The 20,962-nt window shown below is 37.2% G+C and overlaps 1 protein-coding gene across 2 annotated transcripts in view; it reads left to right on the forward strand.

The window, feature by feature from the left end:
• The window catches only part of BRCA2 (BRCA2 DNA repair associated), a 53,959-nt gene that overhangs the window by 29,481 nt on the left and 3,516 nt on the right, over positions 1-20,962 (forward strand). The window contains exons 14-25 of one of the 2 annotated variants that reach the window (XM_036831186.1): positions 2,645-3,051; positions 3,529-3,710; positions 4,469-4,656; positions 6,286-6,456; positions 6,951-7,305; positions 9,056-9,211; positions 9,315-9,459; positions 11,516-11,637; positions 14,138-14,336; positions 14,569-14,732; positions 14,824-14,962; positions 19,752-19,996. In XM_036831186.1, coding sequence (XP_036687081.1) covers positions 2,645-3,051; positions 3,529-3,710; positions 4,469-4,656; positions 6,286-6,456; positions 6,951-7,305; positions 9,056-9,211; positions 9,315-9,459; positions 11,516-11,637; positions 14,138-14,336; positions 14,569-14,732; positions 14,824-14,962; positions 19,752-19,996 — 2,473 coding nt within the window. Of the gene's footprint in view, positions 1-2,644; positions 3,052-3,528; positions 3,711-4,468; positions 4,657-6,285; positions 6,457-6,950; positions 7,306-9,055; positions 9,212-9,314; positions 9,460-11,515; positions 11,638-14,137; positions 14,337-14,568; positions 14,733-14,823; positions 14,963-19,751; positions 19,997-20,962 lie in introns of those variants that run through there. The other variant, XM_036831187.1, reaches the window with a different exon arrangement.

Below are 20,962 nucleotides of genomic sequence, written 5' to 3' on the forward strand. Positions count from 1 at the left end.
ATAAGTTTTGGAGTGCCCAGGTTTATTCATTCCTGTGCACTTGATCTCATCTAGGTCTATTCAAGGAAACCAGTCCAGCCATTGTCCCCTCTCCCTCCTGCACTGATCATTTTTCCACTTTACTGGATTAGTCCCATCAGTTTAGGTAGTTGCTGTAAATCTCCCGTCTTGAAGAGAAAAGCCTCTCTTGACTTCTCTTATCCCACCAGTCCATTTCTAGGCCCCACTTAAAGCACATCTCATGAGAATTGTCTCAGCTCACTTTCTCTACTTCATCTCTTCCCTTTCCCTCCTGAGCCCATCCCAGTCTTTCATCACGACCCACTACCCCTCATCAAGATTACCAGTTACCATTTTCTTTACTCTGGCTTCTGGGACATCTGTCTTACGTCTCCTCCTATCCCACTGGCTGTTCTTTCTTACTCTCCTTTGCTAATTCTTCCCCTAACTGCTAAATGTTAAATTCCCCCATGGTTGAGCTCCAGATGGCTTCTCTTCCTGCCCTTCCTCCCTAGTATCTCATCCACTCTCATGACTCCGTATACCATCTATTTGGTGACAGCTCCAAAATTAATATCTTTAGCCCAGATTTCTTCCCTGAACAACATATTTATTCAGCTACCTACTTGACATTTTTATTTGGGTGACTTATAGACATCTTAAATGTAACATCTCCAAAGCTGATATTCTTTCCCCTTACCTGTATTCCTATAAATGTAAAAGTCTAACAACTCTGCTTTCAAAATATACCCCAAATCCAATCATTTCTCACCATTTCCTCCCTTAACACCTGGTTCAAGTCACCATAAAACTGTCTAGATTATTTCAACAGAACTGGTCTCCTTACTTCCTACTTTGCCTCCCCCCACCTCCCTATACACAGTGAATTTTCAACAAAGAAGCCAGAGGGATCCTTTTAAATATAAGACAGATTATGTCATTTCTGGACTCAAAAACTGTTCCATGACTTCCCATCTCCTAGTACAAGCCAGAAGTCCTTACCATGGTATGCAGGTTCTTTGTGATCTGGCCTTTTTGCTACCTTTCCAGTCTCACCTGCTAACTTTCCCCTTGCCTGCTCTGCTCCAGGCATACTTGTGTCTAGCCCAGGACGTGATGTCCACTCTTCCTGTAGCAGTCTTCTCCCAAATCCCTTCATGGCTTTCCCTCTCACTTCCTTTAGGTCTCTGTATAAATGTCACCTTATCAATAACATTTTCCTTACCACCCTATATAAAATATCATTTATTTATTTCTGCTGGACACTTCCTGTCCCCCTTACCATGCTTTAATTTTCTCCATAGCATATATAATACCAATTGACATATTTACTTGTTTCCCTCCACTAGAATGTAGACTCTATGATTTTGTTTCATTTGTCACTATATCCCCCAGCCAAAACACTGCCTGGCAAGTAGTAGGAACACATTAAATATTTGCTGGATAGATGAATGGATAACTAAATAAGTTGTAGGGTAACTTCAAGTTCCATGGGCTTAGGGTTGGGTAAAAGGAAGTATGGGGTTTTCAACAAAATATCGAGGAAGAACATGTACGCTAGGGAAGGTGGTAGGTTTGGTTTTGGACATGCTTAGTTTGAGATGAGTGTGGAACATCAAGATAGGGATGTCTGGTACTAGATGCAGTTCAAAGTGTAGGAATAACACCTGGGGAATGTCGGGCATAAAGATACAGATTGATATTTTTATTGTTAGATGGTAATTTAAGCAATGTAAATGACTCATATCACCCAGGGGAAGTGTCTAGGGAAGAAATCCAACTTTGGAGGCAGGAAGATTTTTAAGAGAAAGAGGAAAAACACAGTTAAAAAAAAAAGAAGGAAAGAAAGAAAAAGAGGGACAATCGTGGTGTAAATATTCGCGGTGAGAATTTTAAAAATGAAAAAGTAGTGAAAACTGTTAGAGATCAAGCAGAATGCGTTTACACATGAAGCTTTTTTTTATTTTGGTATTGGGAGGTCATTAGCAACTTTATTGAGAACAGTTTCTATAGACTAGTGGGGAAAATGAGAGTTCAGAGAGTGGAAAGTGAGGAAGTGAAAATAGCTACTTTAGATTACCTATGGAGGAAGGTTGGCCATGAGGGGTACGTAACAGTATCAGCTTGAAAGGGAGATAAGGTTGAGAAAAAAGTCTAGGGTGGGCAAGGCTTTCTGAATGAAAAAGGTGTAACAGATGGTAGAAAGAGAAAGGAAGGAGATGGAATAATCATTGCAAGAGTGGGGCTCCCGAGGAGACTGGGATACTAGATGGAGTCAAGAATACAGGTGAAGAGGTTACCACGAGAAGAGGACGGGTAGACAGACGTCTGGGGAAGGAGGTAAGTGAGGAGCTGTGATAGACCTGGAGGAGACAGACGGGGGAATCCATGTTTGACAGATTCTCTTCTCTCATGTTTGTAGGTGGTTAAGTCAAAGGCTGGGAGTCAGTGTGTGAGAGATAGACTTGGAGAGTGTGGTATTGTTTTGGAGGGCAACCATGATGAAATGCAGAACGGTTACCAGAATAGGATTGCCATGTAGCAACTGAGGGTCTACAAAAAAAAAATACATATTCCAAAACATTTATATATATGTACATTTACTGGTAAATAATCAAGCTTAAATATTTTCTCCCCATTGTAGCACAAGTACGGAAAGGCGAGAAATGCAGAATCCAAATTTCACTGCATCTGGTCAAGAATTTCTATCTAAATCTCATTTTTCTGAACACCTGACTTTGGAAAAGTCTTCAAGCAGTTTATCAGTTTCAGGGCAGCCACTTTGTAAGGTTCCTGCCCCAAGAAATGAAAAAAGGAGACACTCGATAACTACAGGCAAACCAATGAAAGTCTTTGTCCCACCTTTTAAAACTAAATCGCATGTTCACAGAGATGAACAGTGTGTTAACAGGAATACTAATTTCGAGGAAAACAAGCAAAAACAAAAAAACATAGATGAACATGGCTCTGGTGATGGTGAAAATAATGTTAATGACAGTGAACTTCATCAAACAACTATGCTTTTCACAAAGGGTGAAGAAGAACCTTTAGGTATTGTGTGAAATTTTGTGTTGACGTATTTTTGCCTTTCAGATATATATTTCTTATATTAAATAACACCTTGAGGATTTTTCCCCCTTTTATGATGATTACTAATTTCAAAACCTTTTGTATTGCTTTAGATTTTTCTGTCCAAAGATTAAGTTTAAATTACTCTAATGTTTTCTTTCAAAGGTAGCTAATTGTAGACATTCTTCTTAAAAAAAAAAAAAAAGCTATTAGACACGCAGTCTAGGACAGCTATTATTGGATTATGATTTTTATCAGGCTACTAATTTTCTTCCAAATTCGAAATAAAAATAATCTATTTCTGTTCTTTTAGAAACATTTTTCAAGTAGAAACTTTTTTTCATCCCTTAAGATTTAAAGTTAGAGCAAATTGATATATATCATTTTATAAAACAAGGGTTGTGCTTTTAAAATTTTATATTCAATTTTATTTTTTGTTAATTATTTATTCTTTAATAGATTTAATTACAAATCTTCAGACTGCCAGAGATATACAGGATATGCGAATTAAAAAGAAACAAAGGCAACGTATTTTTCCACAGCCAGGTAGTCTGTATCTTGCAAAAACATCCACTATGCCTAGAATCTCTCTGAAAGTAGCAGTAGAAGGCCGAGTCCCCACTGCATGTTCTCATAAACAGGTATGCTTTTGTCTATAATGCTAATTAATAGCTTTTATAGCAATGTGTAACTTTATTTCATTAACTGGCATCTTCAGATTGTTTAAAGAAAACAAATTGTTGCAGAAATGGATGAGTAAGATCATCTTGCTTCCTAATCAGCCTGCAGTGGCAGCCTCCTTCTCCTCTGCTGCCTTATCCTACTAAAGTGATCAGTGCTTCAAAATTACAATTTCTCTTTCGCCTTCAAAATGTATTCATTTTATTACTATAAGTGCTCTCAGCTGGGTGTTAGAGGAAAGTAGTCTCATTGAATTTAAAGTGTGAATGACTCATAACCCTGAACCTGCTAAGAGCCAATTTACATTTTTAAAAGGATTCTTATTAAGCCAGTACTATCTAGTTGGAATTTGGGGCAATGCAGAGGTGAGAGTCTGGGCCCCTTCTGAGTTTTTTTAACTTAAGAGGTTTTCTTAAACATTAAATTACTTTTTTATCCCCACAACGACTTCCTATGGCAGATATAGCAGGAGGCATGTACACAACGGGAATGGGAAAGGTGCAGCAGACTCTTGAATGTATAGGTCATTTATATTATGTCAAAAGTTTTTAGCTTCTATTAAGTACGTTACATATTTTTATAGTGAATATTTTCATATTTAAATGAAAAACTTTGGGTAGATTCAGTTTGGGTGTGTTATAATTTTTTTTTCCTGTGAAACATTCTTTTGTTTGATGTTTTTTACTCATCAAATTTTTCTATCATTTATTTTGTGCAGCTATATAGGCACGGTGTTTCTAAACATTGTGTAAAAATTAACAGCAAAAATGCAGAGTCTTTTCAGTTTCACACTCAGGATTATTTTGGTAAGGAGAGTTTATGGGCTGGAAAGGGAATACAGTTGGCTGATGGTGGATGGCTCATACCCTCCAATGATGGAAAGGCTGGAAAAGAAGAATTTTATAGGTACTCTCTGCAAAAAGAAATCTTGTATTAACTAACTTTTATATGTTCCATCATCTCTCTCTTCCTCACAAGTCCCTTTTTATCTTTCCTTATCTCTCCTGAACTTAAAAATTTGGCTAGAAATCAAAAGTTTATACATTGAATCATTCTAAGTACACGTGGTTCACTTGATACTCTGTTGAAATCTTTTGAAAAGTGAATTTTGGTTTGTCTTAGGATTTAGTGAATTGGTTTTTCTTAAACTAGGACATTATTCTTATAGCTTTTACAAAATAAAGACTGATAAGAAAAGTTAAGTGTGAGTTGGCCTTATAAACCCACACACATGTGTATACTTGTGTGGATATTCTCTTTCATTGTGTATTTCAGTAAATATGAAATATAAAAAATAAAGTTAAACAGAAATACTTAAATATCAGTAATACCAAGTGACTAGAAAACTCCAGTGCCCTAAAAAATCAACAGTTTAGGAACTATATATACTCTTAGGATTCTAGTGTTTATACAAACATAATTTTAAATGTTTGCTATCAGGGAGGTATTACCTCATGCCAATGACAAGAGATAGGAAACCTTTCTCCTGTGCCCTTATTTTTGAGATCTCGGTATATCTTTCTAAAGTTTATAGTTTTGAGAAAAGTGGTAAAATATTTTTTCTTTAAATTTTTGTTATGTTTTTGGAGTATTTTAAAACACGAATGTTATTTACATCTTGGTACTTGTCCCTCATAACAAATATCAGCTGTTGATTCTAGTTGGAAAAGTAACAGCTGTATCACTTAATTGTATTAGGTAGACTGCATAGTGTAGAGGTTGAGTGATTACTCTGTAATCAGGTGGGCATGGTTCAAACTGTTCGCGTGTTGAGTCTCAAGCTGTGTTTTTGATGATTCAACAAATATTTATTGAGCACCTACTATGTGTCAGATACTATCTTGGGTACTAGGGATAGCAAAACAAAAAAACTCTGCCCTAATAAATCATATATTCTAGTTTGGGACAGGGAAAGAAAAATTTTAAAGGGAATAAGTAAATGGTATAGTATATTAAAAAGTGATAAATACTTTGAAGATAAAGCTGGAAAAAGGGGGTAAGAGAGAGGTGAGGAGAGGTACAATTTTTTAAATAGAGTAAGAAGGCAATGTGTAAGGGTACTGATGCTGGTGGTTGGTAGATAGGAGGGTGGAAGTTTATGGAAGTTCTCTTTTAATTACTTCTGTTTATGTAGTGCTGAGAGTGAGAATGGGAAAGGAGGAGGAGTTGTAGATTTGAGCAGAAAGGGCCCAAGTTGTAGATTTGAGCAGATATCAAGAAGAGAACCAGGACTAGGTGATTTCTAAAAATAATCTCTTTAACAAGAAATATATAATCTAAAATATAATTATTTTACAGTAAGGATCTCATTTTCCAGTTGAAATAATTGTATTGACTAACATGTTAAGTGAAATTTTTATTAGCATATTTTGATACATGTCATTTTCTAAAATTATAATACTTATTATGTTAACTCATAAAAACTTATTGAATGATCTTGTACAATTTAGTTTTTGTGCAAAGAATAGTCGGGGTTATTGAATTCAATAACATCTTACCTGGCTTTTATTATTTCTTCTACCTTTATTTGTTCAGGGCTCTGTGTGACACCCCAGGTGTGGATCCAAAGCTTATTTCTAGAGTTTGGGTCTATAATCATTATAGATGGATTATATGGAAACTGGCAGCTATGGAATTTGCCTTTCCTAAAGAATTTGCTAATAGATGCCTAAGCCCAGAAAGGGTACTTCTTCAACTCAAATACAGGCAAGTTTAAAGCGCTATATTATGTAATCATATATTGTATGGGTCAGACTTCTGTGCTGTCTGTGACTTGCACATCAGAGCCAGTTGTTGGTGACAGCTGCCATCCCACACTGCTGTTCAGTTGTATAGCGCAGTTCTCTTGTCACCCTCCAGCCCCCACTTAAGAGCAATCACACATTCATACACCCTATGCCTCCCTCTTCTCCCACCCTCTCCATAACCTCTTGGCACATGAGAAGAATATGAATTACTAATTTGATCCACTATTCAGGGATTGCTAGTAAAGCATTTTTGCATTTTGGGGGTTTTAATATTTAATTCATATTTTAGCAGTATAAAACTTAATATATTACCAGCTACCAAATTTTAAATTCTCTTCAGTCTCAGTATTCAATAAAGGTATTTAATTTTTATTCTCAATTATTCGGTGACTTCTTTTTACAATGAAATTCTAGACCCACAATTTCTAAAATAATTCATTTTTTTCTTTTTAGATATGATATGGAAATTGATAGAAGCAGAAGATCAGCTATAAAAAAGATAATGGAAAGGGATGACACAGCTGCAAAAACGCTTGTTCTCTGTGTTTCTGAAATAATTTCATTAAGCACAAATATATCTGAAACTTCTAGCAGTAAAACTAATAGTATGGATACCACAAAAGTGGCCACTGTCGAACTTACAGATGGATGGTATGCTATTAAGGCCCAGGTGGATCCTCCCCTCTTAGCTCTCTTAAAGAACAGTAGACTAACTGTGGGTCAGAAGATCATAATTCACGGAGCAGAGCTGGTGGGCTCTCCTGATGCCTGTACGCCTCTTGAAGCCCCAGAATCTCTTATGTTAAAGGTAAATTAAATTAATGCACACTCTTGGTAAAAATCAGTCACTGATTCAGTTAAATTCTAGAGAGAGTTTACATTTAAATTTTTAAATTTACTTATGCCTATTAAGGATGCTTTGTTTCTTGAAAATGTACTGATACTGTTATTCGTTTAAGTGGCATATTTCTCAGATAGTTAAATATTTGTGTTTTCGGAAAGCCAGAGATATTTACTGAGCTGAAATAATGCAGTTGCAGTCACAGAGCAGGAGTAAATTGGCACCGGATGTTTGATTTTGGTACCTGTAGCCCTCATGTTGTTCTCATAGTACTGCTCTGCTTCCACTGTGATTACTTGGCCAAATCTCTGTTCCAGTATGATTAGAACATTAGATTTCAGTGATTCTTGGATATAGAATACTAAAGTACACCTTTCATCTCTATGTAGATTTAAACCTAGATAACAGGACTTTGTCATGTTGAATAGTCTGTAATATTGTTATCAGAAATGACTGCTAATGTTGCACATTCAGATTCACTTATGAGGTAACCTTGTAAAGAATTTACTTCTAAAAAAAAAAAAAGAATTTACTTCTGTTGTATTCTGGATCACTGTAGTTCAGGAAAGCATTTTAATAAGTCAGTCATTTTTAAGTTAAAGAGATAATTTGTCATTAACTTGAGTTGCTTTCAGTCAGGCTGAAACAGGCTTTTGTTTTATGTTGCTTAGAATATCAAAGTTGCACTGGCTTTCAATTTTTGTTTTGTTTTTATCAAATCAATATATGTGCATAATTTCAAAACTCAAGTAAAATAAGGTGTATAGCCTGCCCCACAAAAGCACTCACTGATGCAACCCTGCCTAACGGCCCTTCATGCTCCCCAAAGGCAGCCACTTCCAATCCCTTTGGCTGTTTCTTTTGCTTATACTGTTAGGTCTTCTTTTCACCTTCAGTTTAGACATTAACTGTTAGCTTCCTGCTATGAAAGATGAGGAGTGAAGTCCGTATTCAATGTTTATGTTATAATGACTGTGAAAAATATTTTTTGCAACTCAGCATACAATATACCATGATTACATTTCCTTTCTTTACAACTTACTGCTTTCCCTGGAGTTATTAACTGTCTTGTCTTTTTTGTTTTTGTTAATTTTCTGTATCCTTATTACCAACTCATTCCCACACAGGAGCCATATAAAAATTGTCTCACTATGTTAAAATATCTTTATCAGTTCCATTTCTTTTTCTTGGAGATTCCTTGGATCTCTCCATGTTCCTGCTCAGTTCTGAAGTGGTTATCTTCTATGTGTGCTGCACAGTTATTCTTGAAATTATTTTCACCTCTTTCTGTGTTAGAAGCCCTATACTCTGGATTCCATACCTTTCTAGATGTATTCCCTAGCTTTAAGGGCACACAACCTCCAGAGGCTTCTTGAGAAAGGGAACATGCAGTGTTTTTTTATCTTATTACAAGGTTGGCTGAATATAGAATTTGAGGTTGAAATATTATAATTCCTTCAGAATTTTGAAGACATTTCCTCTATTACCTTCTTGCTTCTGGTATAGTTTCTGTTAAGTTCAGTGCTGGTCTTATTCCCAGTCCTTTACTATGTGATCTGTTCCTAGGACGTTTTTAAGATTGTCTCCATCATTCTGAAATTTCACAATGAGATGATTTGGTGTCAGCCGTAAAAGAAGGAAAATTATTATAAAATCTGAAATAGAATTGAATACAGGTATATATTTAACTTATAAATCAATTTATTAATTTGTCCAGATTTCTGCTAACAGCACTCGGCCTGCTTGCTGGTATGCCAAACTCGGATTCTTTTCCAATCCTAGACCTTTTCCTCTTCCCTTGTCATCACTTTTCAGCGATGGAGGAAATGTTGGTTGTGTTGATATAATTATTCAAAGAGCATACCCTATACAGGTATGATGTATTCTTGAAACTGACTCTGTATTTCTTTCTTTAGAGACAATTAATTTGAATAATCACTCCCTACCCTGTATTTCTGTTTGACACATTATTACAGTGGATGGAGAAGACATCATCTGGATTATACATATTTCGCAATGAAAGAGAAGAAGAAAAGGAAGCAACAAAATATGCAGAAGCCCAACAAAAGAAACTGGAAGCCCTATTCACTAAAATTCAAGCAGAATTTGAAGAGCATGAAGGTAAAAATGAGTTGTATTTACAAGATCTTTTTTTCAGAGTTTCAGAGGCTTCTAACTGGGTGAATTGTCTTTATTTTGAGTAATAGATCTTTTTTTTCTAATTCTGAATTTGAATTTTTTCTGATTTGAAAAAAAAAAATATTACATAGGTAAACAGATAAGCATTGAATTGGCCCCAAAATATCACATCTTTATTCAACATAGTGAGCTTTTAGATCCTCACAAATTGTCTTAGGCAATTAAACATTACATACCTACAGCACTTTTCAGAAGTCTTAATTAAACTGGCCCATAAGCTTTAGTACTAAAGTATTTGTAGCATCGATTTTTGGTATTAGAGGAAAAAAAGCAACAAGGGAAAGAACTATCAAATTATTCTCCCCAAGCCGTTTGTCATTCTCTTTCCTCTGTGTCCTTATCTACATTATAGAACTTGCATTTTTGCTGTTGTAGTTGTTGATCTTTATGTTTTTATACCTGGAACTAGAGCTTATTTTCCCTGTGGCATCAATTTGAATAATAAAAATCATAGTGTTTTATGCTTAAAGGACATGAAATTTTACTTTTTTTATCTACCTTTTTTTATTGCAGAAAATTTTATGTTCTCCTGCATTTCTTCATGATTTTCTTTATTTTTTTTTTAATTTTATTTTTTATACAGCAGGTTCTTATTAGTTATCTATTTTATACACATCAGTATATACATGTCAATCCCAATCTCCCAATCCATCACAACACCACCCCCTCCCCCCTGCATCTTTCCCCCTTTGGTGTCCATACATTTGTTCTCTACATCTGTGTCTCAACTTCTGCCCTGCAAACCGGTTCATCTGTACCATTTTTCTAGGTTCCACATATATGCGTTAATATACGATATTTGTTTTTCTCTTTCTGACTTCACTCTGTATGACAGTCTCTAGATCCATCCACGTCTCCACAAATGACCCAATTTCGTTCCTCTTTATGGCTGAGTAATATTCCATTGTATATATGTACCACAACTTCTTTATCCATTCGTCTGTCGATGGGCATTTAGGTTGCTTCCATGACCTGGCTATTGTAAATAGTGCTGCAATGAACCTTGGGGTGCATGTGTCTTTTTGAATTATGGTTTTCTCTGGGTATATGCCCAGTAGTGGGTTGCTGGATCATATGGTAATTCTATTTTTAGTTTTTTAAGGAACCTCCATACTGTTCTCTATAGTGGCTGTATTAGTTTACATTCCCACCAACAGTGCAAGAGGGTTCCCTTTTCTCCACACCCTCTCCAGCATTTGTTGTTTGTAGATTTTCTGATGATGCCCATTCTGACTGGTGTGAGGTGATACCTCATTGTAGTTTTGATTTGCATTTCTCTAATATTTAGTGATGTTGAGCAGCTTTTCATGTGCTTCTTGGCCATCTGTATGTCTTCTTTGGAGAAATGTCTATTTAGGTCTTCTGCCCATTTTTGGATTGGGTTGTTTGTTTTTTTAATATTGAGGTGCATGAGCTGTTTATATATTTTGGAGATTAATCCTTTGTCCGTTGATTTGTTTGCAAATATTTTCTCCCATTCTGAGGGTTGTCTTTTCATCTTGATTGTAGTTTCCTTTGCTTTGCAAAGCTTTGAAGTTTCATTAGGTCCCATTTGTTTATTTTTGTTTTTATTTCCATTACTCTAGGAGGTGGATATCATGATTTTCTTTACGTTTAACTTCATGTTCTAAATAAATCTGCAGGAAAATGGGACTCAATATTTGATTTACTTAAAATTATCACTAGCTCATAATTAAGTGAATCATGAAATCATTTACTTACATGAAATCATTTTCATGTAAATCATGTAAATTTCATGTAAATCATGAAATTTACAAATTGCTCTAATGAAGTAAACTCTTTGTATGAGAATTTATTAAACCATGAATACACTAGTTTCAAATTTTCCTGGAGAACTTTTAGCAAATAAGTGGTTTATTTTTAACCTTCCTTCTTTGGGTGTTTTTTTTGTTGAGTTCTCTAGTTTTCACTATTCTTAAATTTATAGTTTAGCTAATTAGTGTTGCTTTTTTCCTAGAAAATATAACAGAAAGATGTATACCATCACGTGCACTAACAAGACAGCAAGTCCGTGCTCTGCAAGATGGTGCAGAACTTTATGAAGCTGTGAAGGATTCACCAGACCCAAGTTACCTTGAGGTGAGAGAGTAAGCTGGCCTACAGTGAGGCTAATCTTCATCCTTCAACATGGAAAGCTATAGTCACTCATCTGGCCATGACAGGAAGCACTGTGTTGAAATGCTGTGTTTCTCCAAGGGATGTGTACCTCAGTGATGGGGTCCTCAGTGATGTTCCAAACCAGGGTGCTACATTTCTACTTCTGTACCAAATAGAGGATGAGAGGGGTAAATAATTTATGTATTAAATATGGTTTAAAATGCAGGCAAACTTGCTTATTTTTAAGATAAAACAAGTACCTTCAGGGCACTGTCTCAGTTTCCATGTTCTCAGCTCTTTCTCAGATCCTACCTAGAGTTTATTTCATAATCCTCTACCTTAAGGATACTTAGGTGGAAAACTTTCAGAAGCATGAAAGTGTGTTACAAATAGCATAGGCTTTAGATCATGGCTCAACCATTTATTAGCTAAGCAAACTGGATATAAAAGAGCTATCAAATGGGCACAAAAGATGTTGTTTTAGGATCAAATTGGATAATGTATGTAAAGTGTACTGTTAGAAAGTTCTATGTAAATATTATTATTAGAATATCATTTCATACATTAAGGTAGGCTACTTCCTAAATTTTTAGACACCTGGGTATCTAATTAATGCAAATTCTAGGATTAGTTTGCTAAATAGGGAGGAGAGGGGAAATTTTAGGAAAACAGTTTATTGATTAATCTCATTTATTTGATGACAATAAATGTTGTATATAACCTTAACTTTCTTAAATATTGGGACCTCAAAATAAACAATACTCTGCTTGGAGAGTGAGCAGTGCTATTCTGAACAGAATTCCCTTATATTCCCAAATGTTACAACTCAGATTCTCCCTGTGGGAAGTGAGTCTGATTTTCAAGCCTTGCTACAAGTCTGTAAGGCTTTATTATGCTCTCCTGAGAAATTATTTGCCTCTATCTCTTTGTGTTTGTTGTAGCTTATGAAGATAGTTTTAATTTCATCCATAAAATTTAACAAAATATTATTCTGGTTTCCTTTTATAAAATTTACTTATAAGGAGAAAGGGGGCAGAATGAGAGTTAGAAGACTAAGTTCTAGACCTGGCTCTGCCCCTGTGTAGCTGGACAGGTGATTTCTCTCTCAGACCTCCTCTCTGCCATCTGCCAGGGGAAAGCCTGAGAGTAGCTTATCTCTAAGGTTCTAAGTTTATGTGATTCTATGAGATTCACTGAAAGGTATCATTATCATTCTCAGAGGGGAAAATTGCCATCAATTTCTAAAATACCCTGTTAAAAGGACTTGTTTTCAGTGACAATGTTTAGTATTGTGGGACTTCTGAAATCACATATTTTATTTTAATTCATGTTTAACCTAAACACTGCCTATTTAGGAAGACCTTTGTAGGGCACAGGGATTTCATAATCCCCCTTCTCAGTATAGATTAGGGTATTAACATGGGTAAGTCAGCAGCAGTCTAGTAGGTTATATGTCAGAATTACTATTTATTTTATTTTTGGTTTATTTTTTTTTTGTTAATACTGGGTGAGGTTCCCAGGAGGTTCAAACACCAATTTGCTAAATGATTGGGAGAGAAATGTAGAGGCAGAGATAAGTGCTTGTAGTACATATCTGTTTTAAATTGTATCTACTGTTCCAGAGAGTTAATGAAATTATACTACAGGGGGATAAGAATGAGGCCCCTTGAGCCAACCCCTGCCTGTATGCCTCTGCAAATTATTTATTCTGTCTGTACCTCAGTTTCATCATCTACCACATGGAAACAGGGATAGTACCTACCTCATAGGATTATTGTAATGATTAAATGAATTAATACATTACCCACACATAGATCTATTTCTCAAATATAATAGGCATTCAGATGTTAACCATTTATAATGTCAGTGTTGATGATTATGATTGTTAGAGTATATTTATAAGTAGGGGTTGTTTTGGCCCTACATAAATTTTTCTTATTCATTCATTCATTCATTCATTTATGGCTGCGTTGGGTTTTCGTTGTGGTGCGCAGGCTTCTTATTGCGGAGCACGGGCTCTAGGCATGAGGGCTTCAGTAGTTGTGGCACACGAACTCAGTAGTTTTGGCACATGGGCTCAATAGTTGTGGCTCATGGGTTCTAGAGCACAGGCTCAGTAGTTGTGGCGCACGGGCTTAGTTGCTCTGCGACATGTGGGATCTTCCCGGACCAGGGCTGGAACTCATGTCCCCTGCCTTGGCAGGCGGGTTCTTAACCACTGCGCCACCAGGGAAGCCCTGCCCTAGGTAAATTTGTCACAAAGATTAGTAAACTGTTTAAGTCACTTGAAAATATTTGTTATGTGATAAGCTGAGTACATTAATCTCAATTTTTATATTGTCACATCCTTAAAGTGAACTAAATTCTGTTGTATTTTGACCCCATTTAAAGAGATTCATTTACAATAGATGAGGTGGTTTGTTTCTGTTTTGTTTGCTTTTTATTCCAAAATCATCTGCCTCAATATACTAAATGGCCACAGGGTTATTTTAGTGAAGAGCAGTTAAGAGCCTTGAATAATCACAGACAGATGTTGAATGATAAGAAGCAAGCCCAGATCCATGTGGAACTCAGGAAGGCTATGGAGTCTGCTGAGCAAGGGGAACAGATTTTACCAAGAGACGTTACACCTGTGTGGAAGCTGCGTATCATGAGCTGTAAGAGAAAGGAAAAAGATTCAGGTCAGTATGTAAAGTTTTTGTTTTTATCAATTTTAAGTTTAAAAAATTATTATCTTATTAATAAAATGATTTCAAATGGTAGATAAAATGTTAAGAGGAGCAAAAATGGGCTGCCAGTACCCACAAAGTGATAACATAACCCTTAGATCTTCATTGTCCTCAGTATTTATTTTTAAACAAGACTCTCGATGATTATCATTTCTTATATTGTGTCTTTTTCCTCTTTCTCTAGTTGTGTTGAGTATCTGGCGTCCATCATCAGATTTATATTCTCTCTTAACAGAGGGAAAGAGATACAGAATCTATCATCTTGCAGCATCAAAATCTAAAAGTAAATCTGAAAGAGCTAACATACAGTTAACAGCAACAAAAAAAACGCAGTATCAACAACTACCGGTATAAACTTTTCATCATGATTTTTCAATTTTGATAGATGTGTATTTGTTTATTGAATATACGTACACTGATATATTTTTTTTTCTTGTAGTCTTCAGATGAAATCTTATTACAAGTTTATCAGCCAAGGGAGCCGCTTCACTTCAACAAATTATTGGATCCAGACTTCCAGCCACCTTGTTCTGAGGTGGACCTAATAGGATTTGTAGTTTCTGTTGTGAAAAAAATAGGTAATACACAGTGTATTTAATGGTAGCTTTTTATTGATGCTTTTGAAAAACATTATATTTTAAAATTTGTCTTCCTTATGATTCATTGGAGCTACTAATAGGCAAGTTTGGTAACTAGTGATTTGAAAGTAGGGTTTTTTAACCTTGATTCTTAATGAAAAGCAATTCTACAATATTACAAGGAAACAACTTACATCCCATTCTGTGCTACTTAATTTTAAAGAAATTGCTAGAAACTGTTTTGCATATTAGTGATTACTAGACAAATAATTATAATCTTCTGCAGTTCACTGAACTATCTATCAAGCCTTCACCTCCTACTTCAGTCTTTACCACTCTCCAACATATTAGCCAAATTCATTTATATTTTATTCCTTCAGTATGACATTGCTCGTTCCTCCTTCCATACCTTGATTCCATAGATTTTATCTGAAAGCAAGTGTAAAGGCCCAACTATGTCTCAACTTAAGCACAAAAGCCTTCCATTTATTATTTTGTGCCAGGCCCCCTCAGCACTTGGTTTCACCACTCTCACCTCCCAGAACGCTGTCCCTCATCCCCCTTCAGCTGTATTGACACCTTCCTTGCTATTCTTGAGCCCACTTTCATCACAGAGCCTTTACACTCACTGCTGCCTCTCCCAGAAAACCTTTTCCCCAGGTGGCCACATAGCTGGCCCCCTTGGCTCCTTAAAGTCTCTGGTCAAATGCAACCTCGTAAGAAGCCTTTCCCTGAGCACCCTTTGTAAAAGAGCTGTACTTTCTCTGCTCCCAGCCTAGCACTTTTACCCCTTTACTCTGCTTTATTTTTCTCCATAGCACCCACCAGCACTAACAATACATATTTATGGGGTTTTTTGTCTCCCTCCTCCGGAATGTTAGCTCTCTAAGGGCAGAGACTTTGCTACTGCTGTATCCTCAGCTCTTAAAACAGTCCCTGGTTCAGGGTAGGGTCTCAGGTTGGTGGATTCCTTGTTTATCAACTGCCCTGTCACAGTTTCTCCCTTCCTCAGTTCTTTAGCTAAGGTTTATTGTCAATGTTTTTTTCAAGAAGGTTTCAAATGTGCCATATTCCATGAGTTCCTCATATGTTTGCAATGTGAACCTGTTGCTCTAATTCTGAGACTGTATTTTGGCAGGCATAATAATATGGGTTCTTGCTTCTTTCTTCCCTCAGAACTTTGTAGAAATTGCTGTTTTGACATTGAACAGTCTGGGACTGGCCTAATTTTTCCCCCATTTAGGTGATTGTCTTTTTATGTCTAGATGTCTGAAGAGTATGTTTTGAAGTCCAAAAGTTTAAGCTATGTCTTAGTATAAGCAGTCTGTATACAGTTCTCCTGGAACACAGATGCCTTTTTAATCTGCAGATTCAGTGCTTTCTTTATATTAGAGAAATTCTGTAGTATCTTTGAATAAATCTATTTCATTTATTTGGATTTCTACTTCAGGGACAGCAGTTAGTCTTATGTTAGATTATGCTTCATTCACCATGATTATATCCAGGCTTTATGTCAGTAATTTTATTTTCTACAATATATTGATATGTTTTATTCCTTGCTATTTGTAATGCATGCATTTGTCCCATTATGATAGTATACTGGTGTCCTCAGTTTATTTCTCTGGCCCTGCAGGCTCCTTTTTATCTTATCGGGCTATTTTTCATCCCATATGCATATCCAAGCTTTTATTTTTTTTTTGAGTATATGTTCCTATTAAGTTCAACAGCATGAATCAGTTTTGAGGACTTCAGAAATTTTCTTCTGTTCTTCTAGTTTTGTTTACTTTATGGGATGTGCTCTTTGTCTTTTGCTATGCTCTTTTCTCCTTTTTGTTTAACATGTTTTTGTTTAGTTGTGCTTTAGTGCTTTGTGGGGTCTTCTTTGACTGTAGTATGTTAATATGCTACATGGATTTTGTAGCATTTTATTTCATCTTGGTCATGCTTGGGTGACTCCACTCGTTATATTATTGTTATAGAGGGTGGGTAACTTTTATTCAATTCAATCAGTATTTACTGAACGCCTTTTATGTGCCAGGCACAGTTCTAAATGCTAAGTACACAGCAATGAACAAAACAGACAAGTATCCCTGTCCTCATGGAGCTTACATTATAGTCGAGGAGGGAGATCACAAACAAAATAAGTAGCACATATAGTTTTCTTAGTATGGCGAAGGAAGAAAATTAAGTCGGGAGTGACAGGTGGGATCAGGGGGAAGGGGAGAGGAATGTAGCTTTAGACAGGGAAGTGAGGAAAGAGCTCACTGCAGAGTTGACATCTGAATGAGTTGAAGGACTAGAGGAGAGAGGCATGTGGACATCTGGGGGAGGAACATTCCAGGCAGGAGGAATGGCAATTACAAAGGTCATGTTACAGGAGGATCCTCCCTGGTTCCTTTAAGTATTAGCAGAGGCCAGGGAGTGAGCAGTAACAGCTGGGAGGAGGGAGTGAAGGACCAGGCAATGGCGTGGTCCTTGCATGTACTCTAACTTTTTCTCTGAAGGTTTCAAGTAGAGGCGTTGACACCACCTGACGAGGTTTTCACAGGATCACTCAGGCTGCTATACTGAGAATAGACTGTAGGGGGTGTGAGACGCCAAACAGGGAAATCAGCTGGAGGCTGTTGTAGAAATTTAGGCAATTGAGAATAGTCTGGAGCAAACGAAAGCAATGGGAGTGTCCAGAAATAGTCAGACTGTGGTTGTATTTTGAAGGTAGAGGGACAGTGTGGATGAAGAGAGGAATCGAGGAGTGAGGGCCGAGGTTTTGGTCTGAGCAGCTGGACAAATGGAGTTGCCATTTCCTGAGGGGGGTGACCACGAGAAAAACAGGTGTGCAGGGCAAGTCAGGAGCTCAGTTTTGGACAGTTAAGTTTTAGTTGCTTAATCTACTTAGAGATTTCTACTTGACAGCTGGATATAGTTCTAAAGGAATGGACTGGGCTGAAGATGTAAGTTGGGAAGTCATCAATATACAGGCGATGATTAGAGTCATGAGACTGGATGAGGTCGCTGGGTGTGGGAGTAGATAGAGAAGAGAGCCAGGGCCCGACTCAGGCCCGTCAGAAGGTATTTGATAGCGAAGAGAGTGGGTGAGGCTAAGAAGGGAGGGGTCGGAGATGGTGTCCAGAGAGGCAATGTGCAAAGCTCTCTGGAGACTGAGTCCAGGGAGTGCAGGATGAACTGGGAGCCTGGGCTTCTTGTGGAGACAGACATGAGATTAGTTCTCATGGTCCCACAGCAGACTGTGGTGTGGAGATGAGGTGCACGGGAGAAACTTGCCAGCATCACATTGCAGTTCTTGACTCTTTTTCTCTGCTGTACTCAAGACCAATTTTCCCCCTCTTAGTTACTGTATGAGGGCTGGGTATTTCAGTTCCTATCTGCTATATATTCCATATCCCTGGAAGATATTATCTCTGTTCTAGATCATTTTCCCTAGCTCAGTGAGTAACCTCACCTATTAATTTGCTGAACCATAAACCAGGTGGCTTAAACAACATACTGGCTCACAGTTCTGAAGGCTTGAAGTCCAAAATCAAGATACTGGCAGGTTCGGTTCATTCTGAAGGCTGTGAGAGAGAATCTGTCCAATGCCTCACTCATAGCTTCTGATGGTTTGCTGGCAATCTTTGGCCTTCCTTGGCTTGTAGATGCATCACCCCAGTCTCTGCCTTCATCTTCACATGGCACTCTCCCTGTGTGCCTGTCTGTGTCCAAATTTCCCCTTTTTATAAGGACATTGGATTAGGATGTACTGAAATGACCTCAACTTGATTTTTGTCAGCAAATGCTATGTTTGCAAATAAGGTCCCATTCACAGGTTAGGACTTCAACGTGTTTTACAGGACACAATTCAACCCATAACACAACTGTTATCCTGTCAGTCAATCCTGATCACCTGTTTTACACCATCGCCATTTTCATTATTTCTGATCAGAAGAGGAAAAAGTAAGGATACCCATTCTATTTGCTTTTCTTCAGATTTAAGGATAACAGAATTCTTAAAATGTGTGTCATCTCCCCAATATGGGGAAGGAGGCTAGAAGCTGAGCCCTCCTGTGCTTGGTTCTGTCCACAATCTTGTTTTTTTCCTTCATCACCAACTTTTAAATTTTATATCAGGATATTCCTTATTTGTATGTTTTTCGTGGACATTTCTTTCTTTTTTTATTTATTTTGATGTCAAGTATGAGAGAAAGAAATTTCTATCAGAAAGTTTCAAAGTGCCACCTTAAGCCTGAAATACCAGTTCTCCAATACCCAAATCTAATGTTTCCTAGCTTAAAATCTTTGGTGGCTCCCTGGCCCTTAGAAAATGCAACCAAAACTCCTTCAGATGCCTGAAAAAACCTTCAACTTCCTGCCTTAAACCACCACCCCACATACCTCAGTTAAACTGTAGTTTCACATTCTTGACCCACTAAAGCATTTAACATTCCTACCTTTAAAAATTCATTCACTTTGCTTAGAATGGCCTTTTCCTTCCCATCTTGATGAATTTCGCCTATTCATTATTCAGCTTACATGTTGCCTGCTTCCCCATGGCATCTGTAACAGAATGTGTTGTTATATTGCATTGAAATTTTAGCACCGTAAGCAACAGGTTGTTTTGGAAATCCTGAGCTTTCTCTAAATTTAGTTATTTTGATTTGTTCTTACCATTAGCATACCAAAATTAATGGCCATATTTAGAGGTTCCTTGTGTTTTTAAGTATATCTAACACATATATAAATGAAGTTCGATTTTTTGTTTTCTACTTTTTGGATTTTGTTTTTTCCATTTTAGGTCTTGCTCCTTTGGTCTATTTGTCAGATGAATGCCATAATTTATTGGCAATAAAGTTTTGGATAGATCTTAATGAAGACATTATTAAACCTCACATGTTAATTGCTGCAAGCAACCTCCAGTGGCGACCAGAGTCCAAATCAGGAATTCCTACTTTATTTGCTGGAGATTTTTCCATGTTTTCTGCCAGTCCAAAGGAGGGCCATTTTCAAGAAACGTTCCACAAAATGAAAAGTACTATTGAGGTAAAATTAGCTTTGAGCATTATCATGCATGTTGGCATTTTCCTATTTCAAGTCAAATGTCAAGGAAGTGGCAGCTTTTATGAAAATTGGATAGTTGACGTATAATGTAAGTTGAGACTTCATCATAATGTCAATTATTCGTGAACCTGAGGAGATGCTGAGTGACAGCAATCAGGGAGAAGAGAGTGATTTGAAAGGAACTGAATTAGGAAAAGTTGTGAGAAGGATGTTCAGAGATATATAGACCGTGTAGGCAAACTGGAAATTGGTAACAAGAATTATATGAGTTACCCATGATTTACAGCACTTGGCAGTGTAATTAGTTAATAATATTTAGAATCCACATTTACATTTTAGGGACCTCCCTGACAGTCCAGTGGTTAAGACTCCATGCTTCCACTGCAGGAGGTGCAGGTTCAATCCCTGGTCGGGGAACTTAAGGTCCTGCATGCCACGCGGCATGGCCAGAAAAAAAATTTTGTTTAATTTACGTTTTAAACTCCATTATCTAATATTTTATACAGTTTATACCGGTTTTTTTTTTTGTTTTTTGTTTTTTTTTGGCTGTGTTGGGTCTTCGGTTCTGTGCAAGGGCTTTCTCTAGTTGCAGCAAGCGGGGGCCTCTCACTATTGTGGCCTCGTGTTGCGGAGCACAAGCTCCAGACGCGCAGGCTCAGTGGTTGTGGCTCACGGGCCCAGATGCTCTGTGGCATGTGGGGTCTTCCCAGACCAGGGCTCGAACCCATGTCCCCTGCATTGGCAGGCGGATTCTCAACCACTGTGCCACCAGGGAAGCCCTATACCTGTTTTTGATTTGAAATAATACCAAATAGGAGAACAAAGTTTATTGAGTGCTTACTGTATGTCTGGCCTTGTTCTAAGCCTGTCAGCGGTCCTGAAAGTTTTTGGCACCAAGGACCGGTTTTGTGGAAGATGTTTCCACGGACCGGGGCGGGGTGGGGGGGT

The sequence above is a fragment of the Balaenoptera musculus genome, chromosome 18 (genome assembly GCF_009873245.2).
Source record: "Balaenoptera musculus isolate JJ_BM4_2016_0621 chromosome 18, mBalMus1.pri.v3, whole genome shotgun sequence".
Lineage (NCBI taxonomy): Eukaryota > Metazoa > Chordata > Mammalia > Artiodactyla > Balaenopteridae > Balaenoptera > Balaenoptera musculus.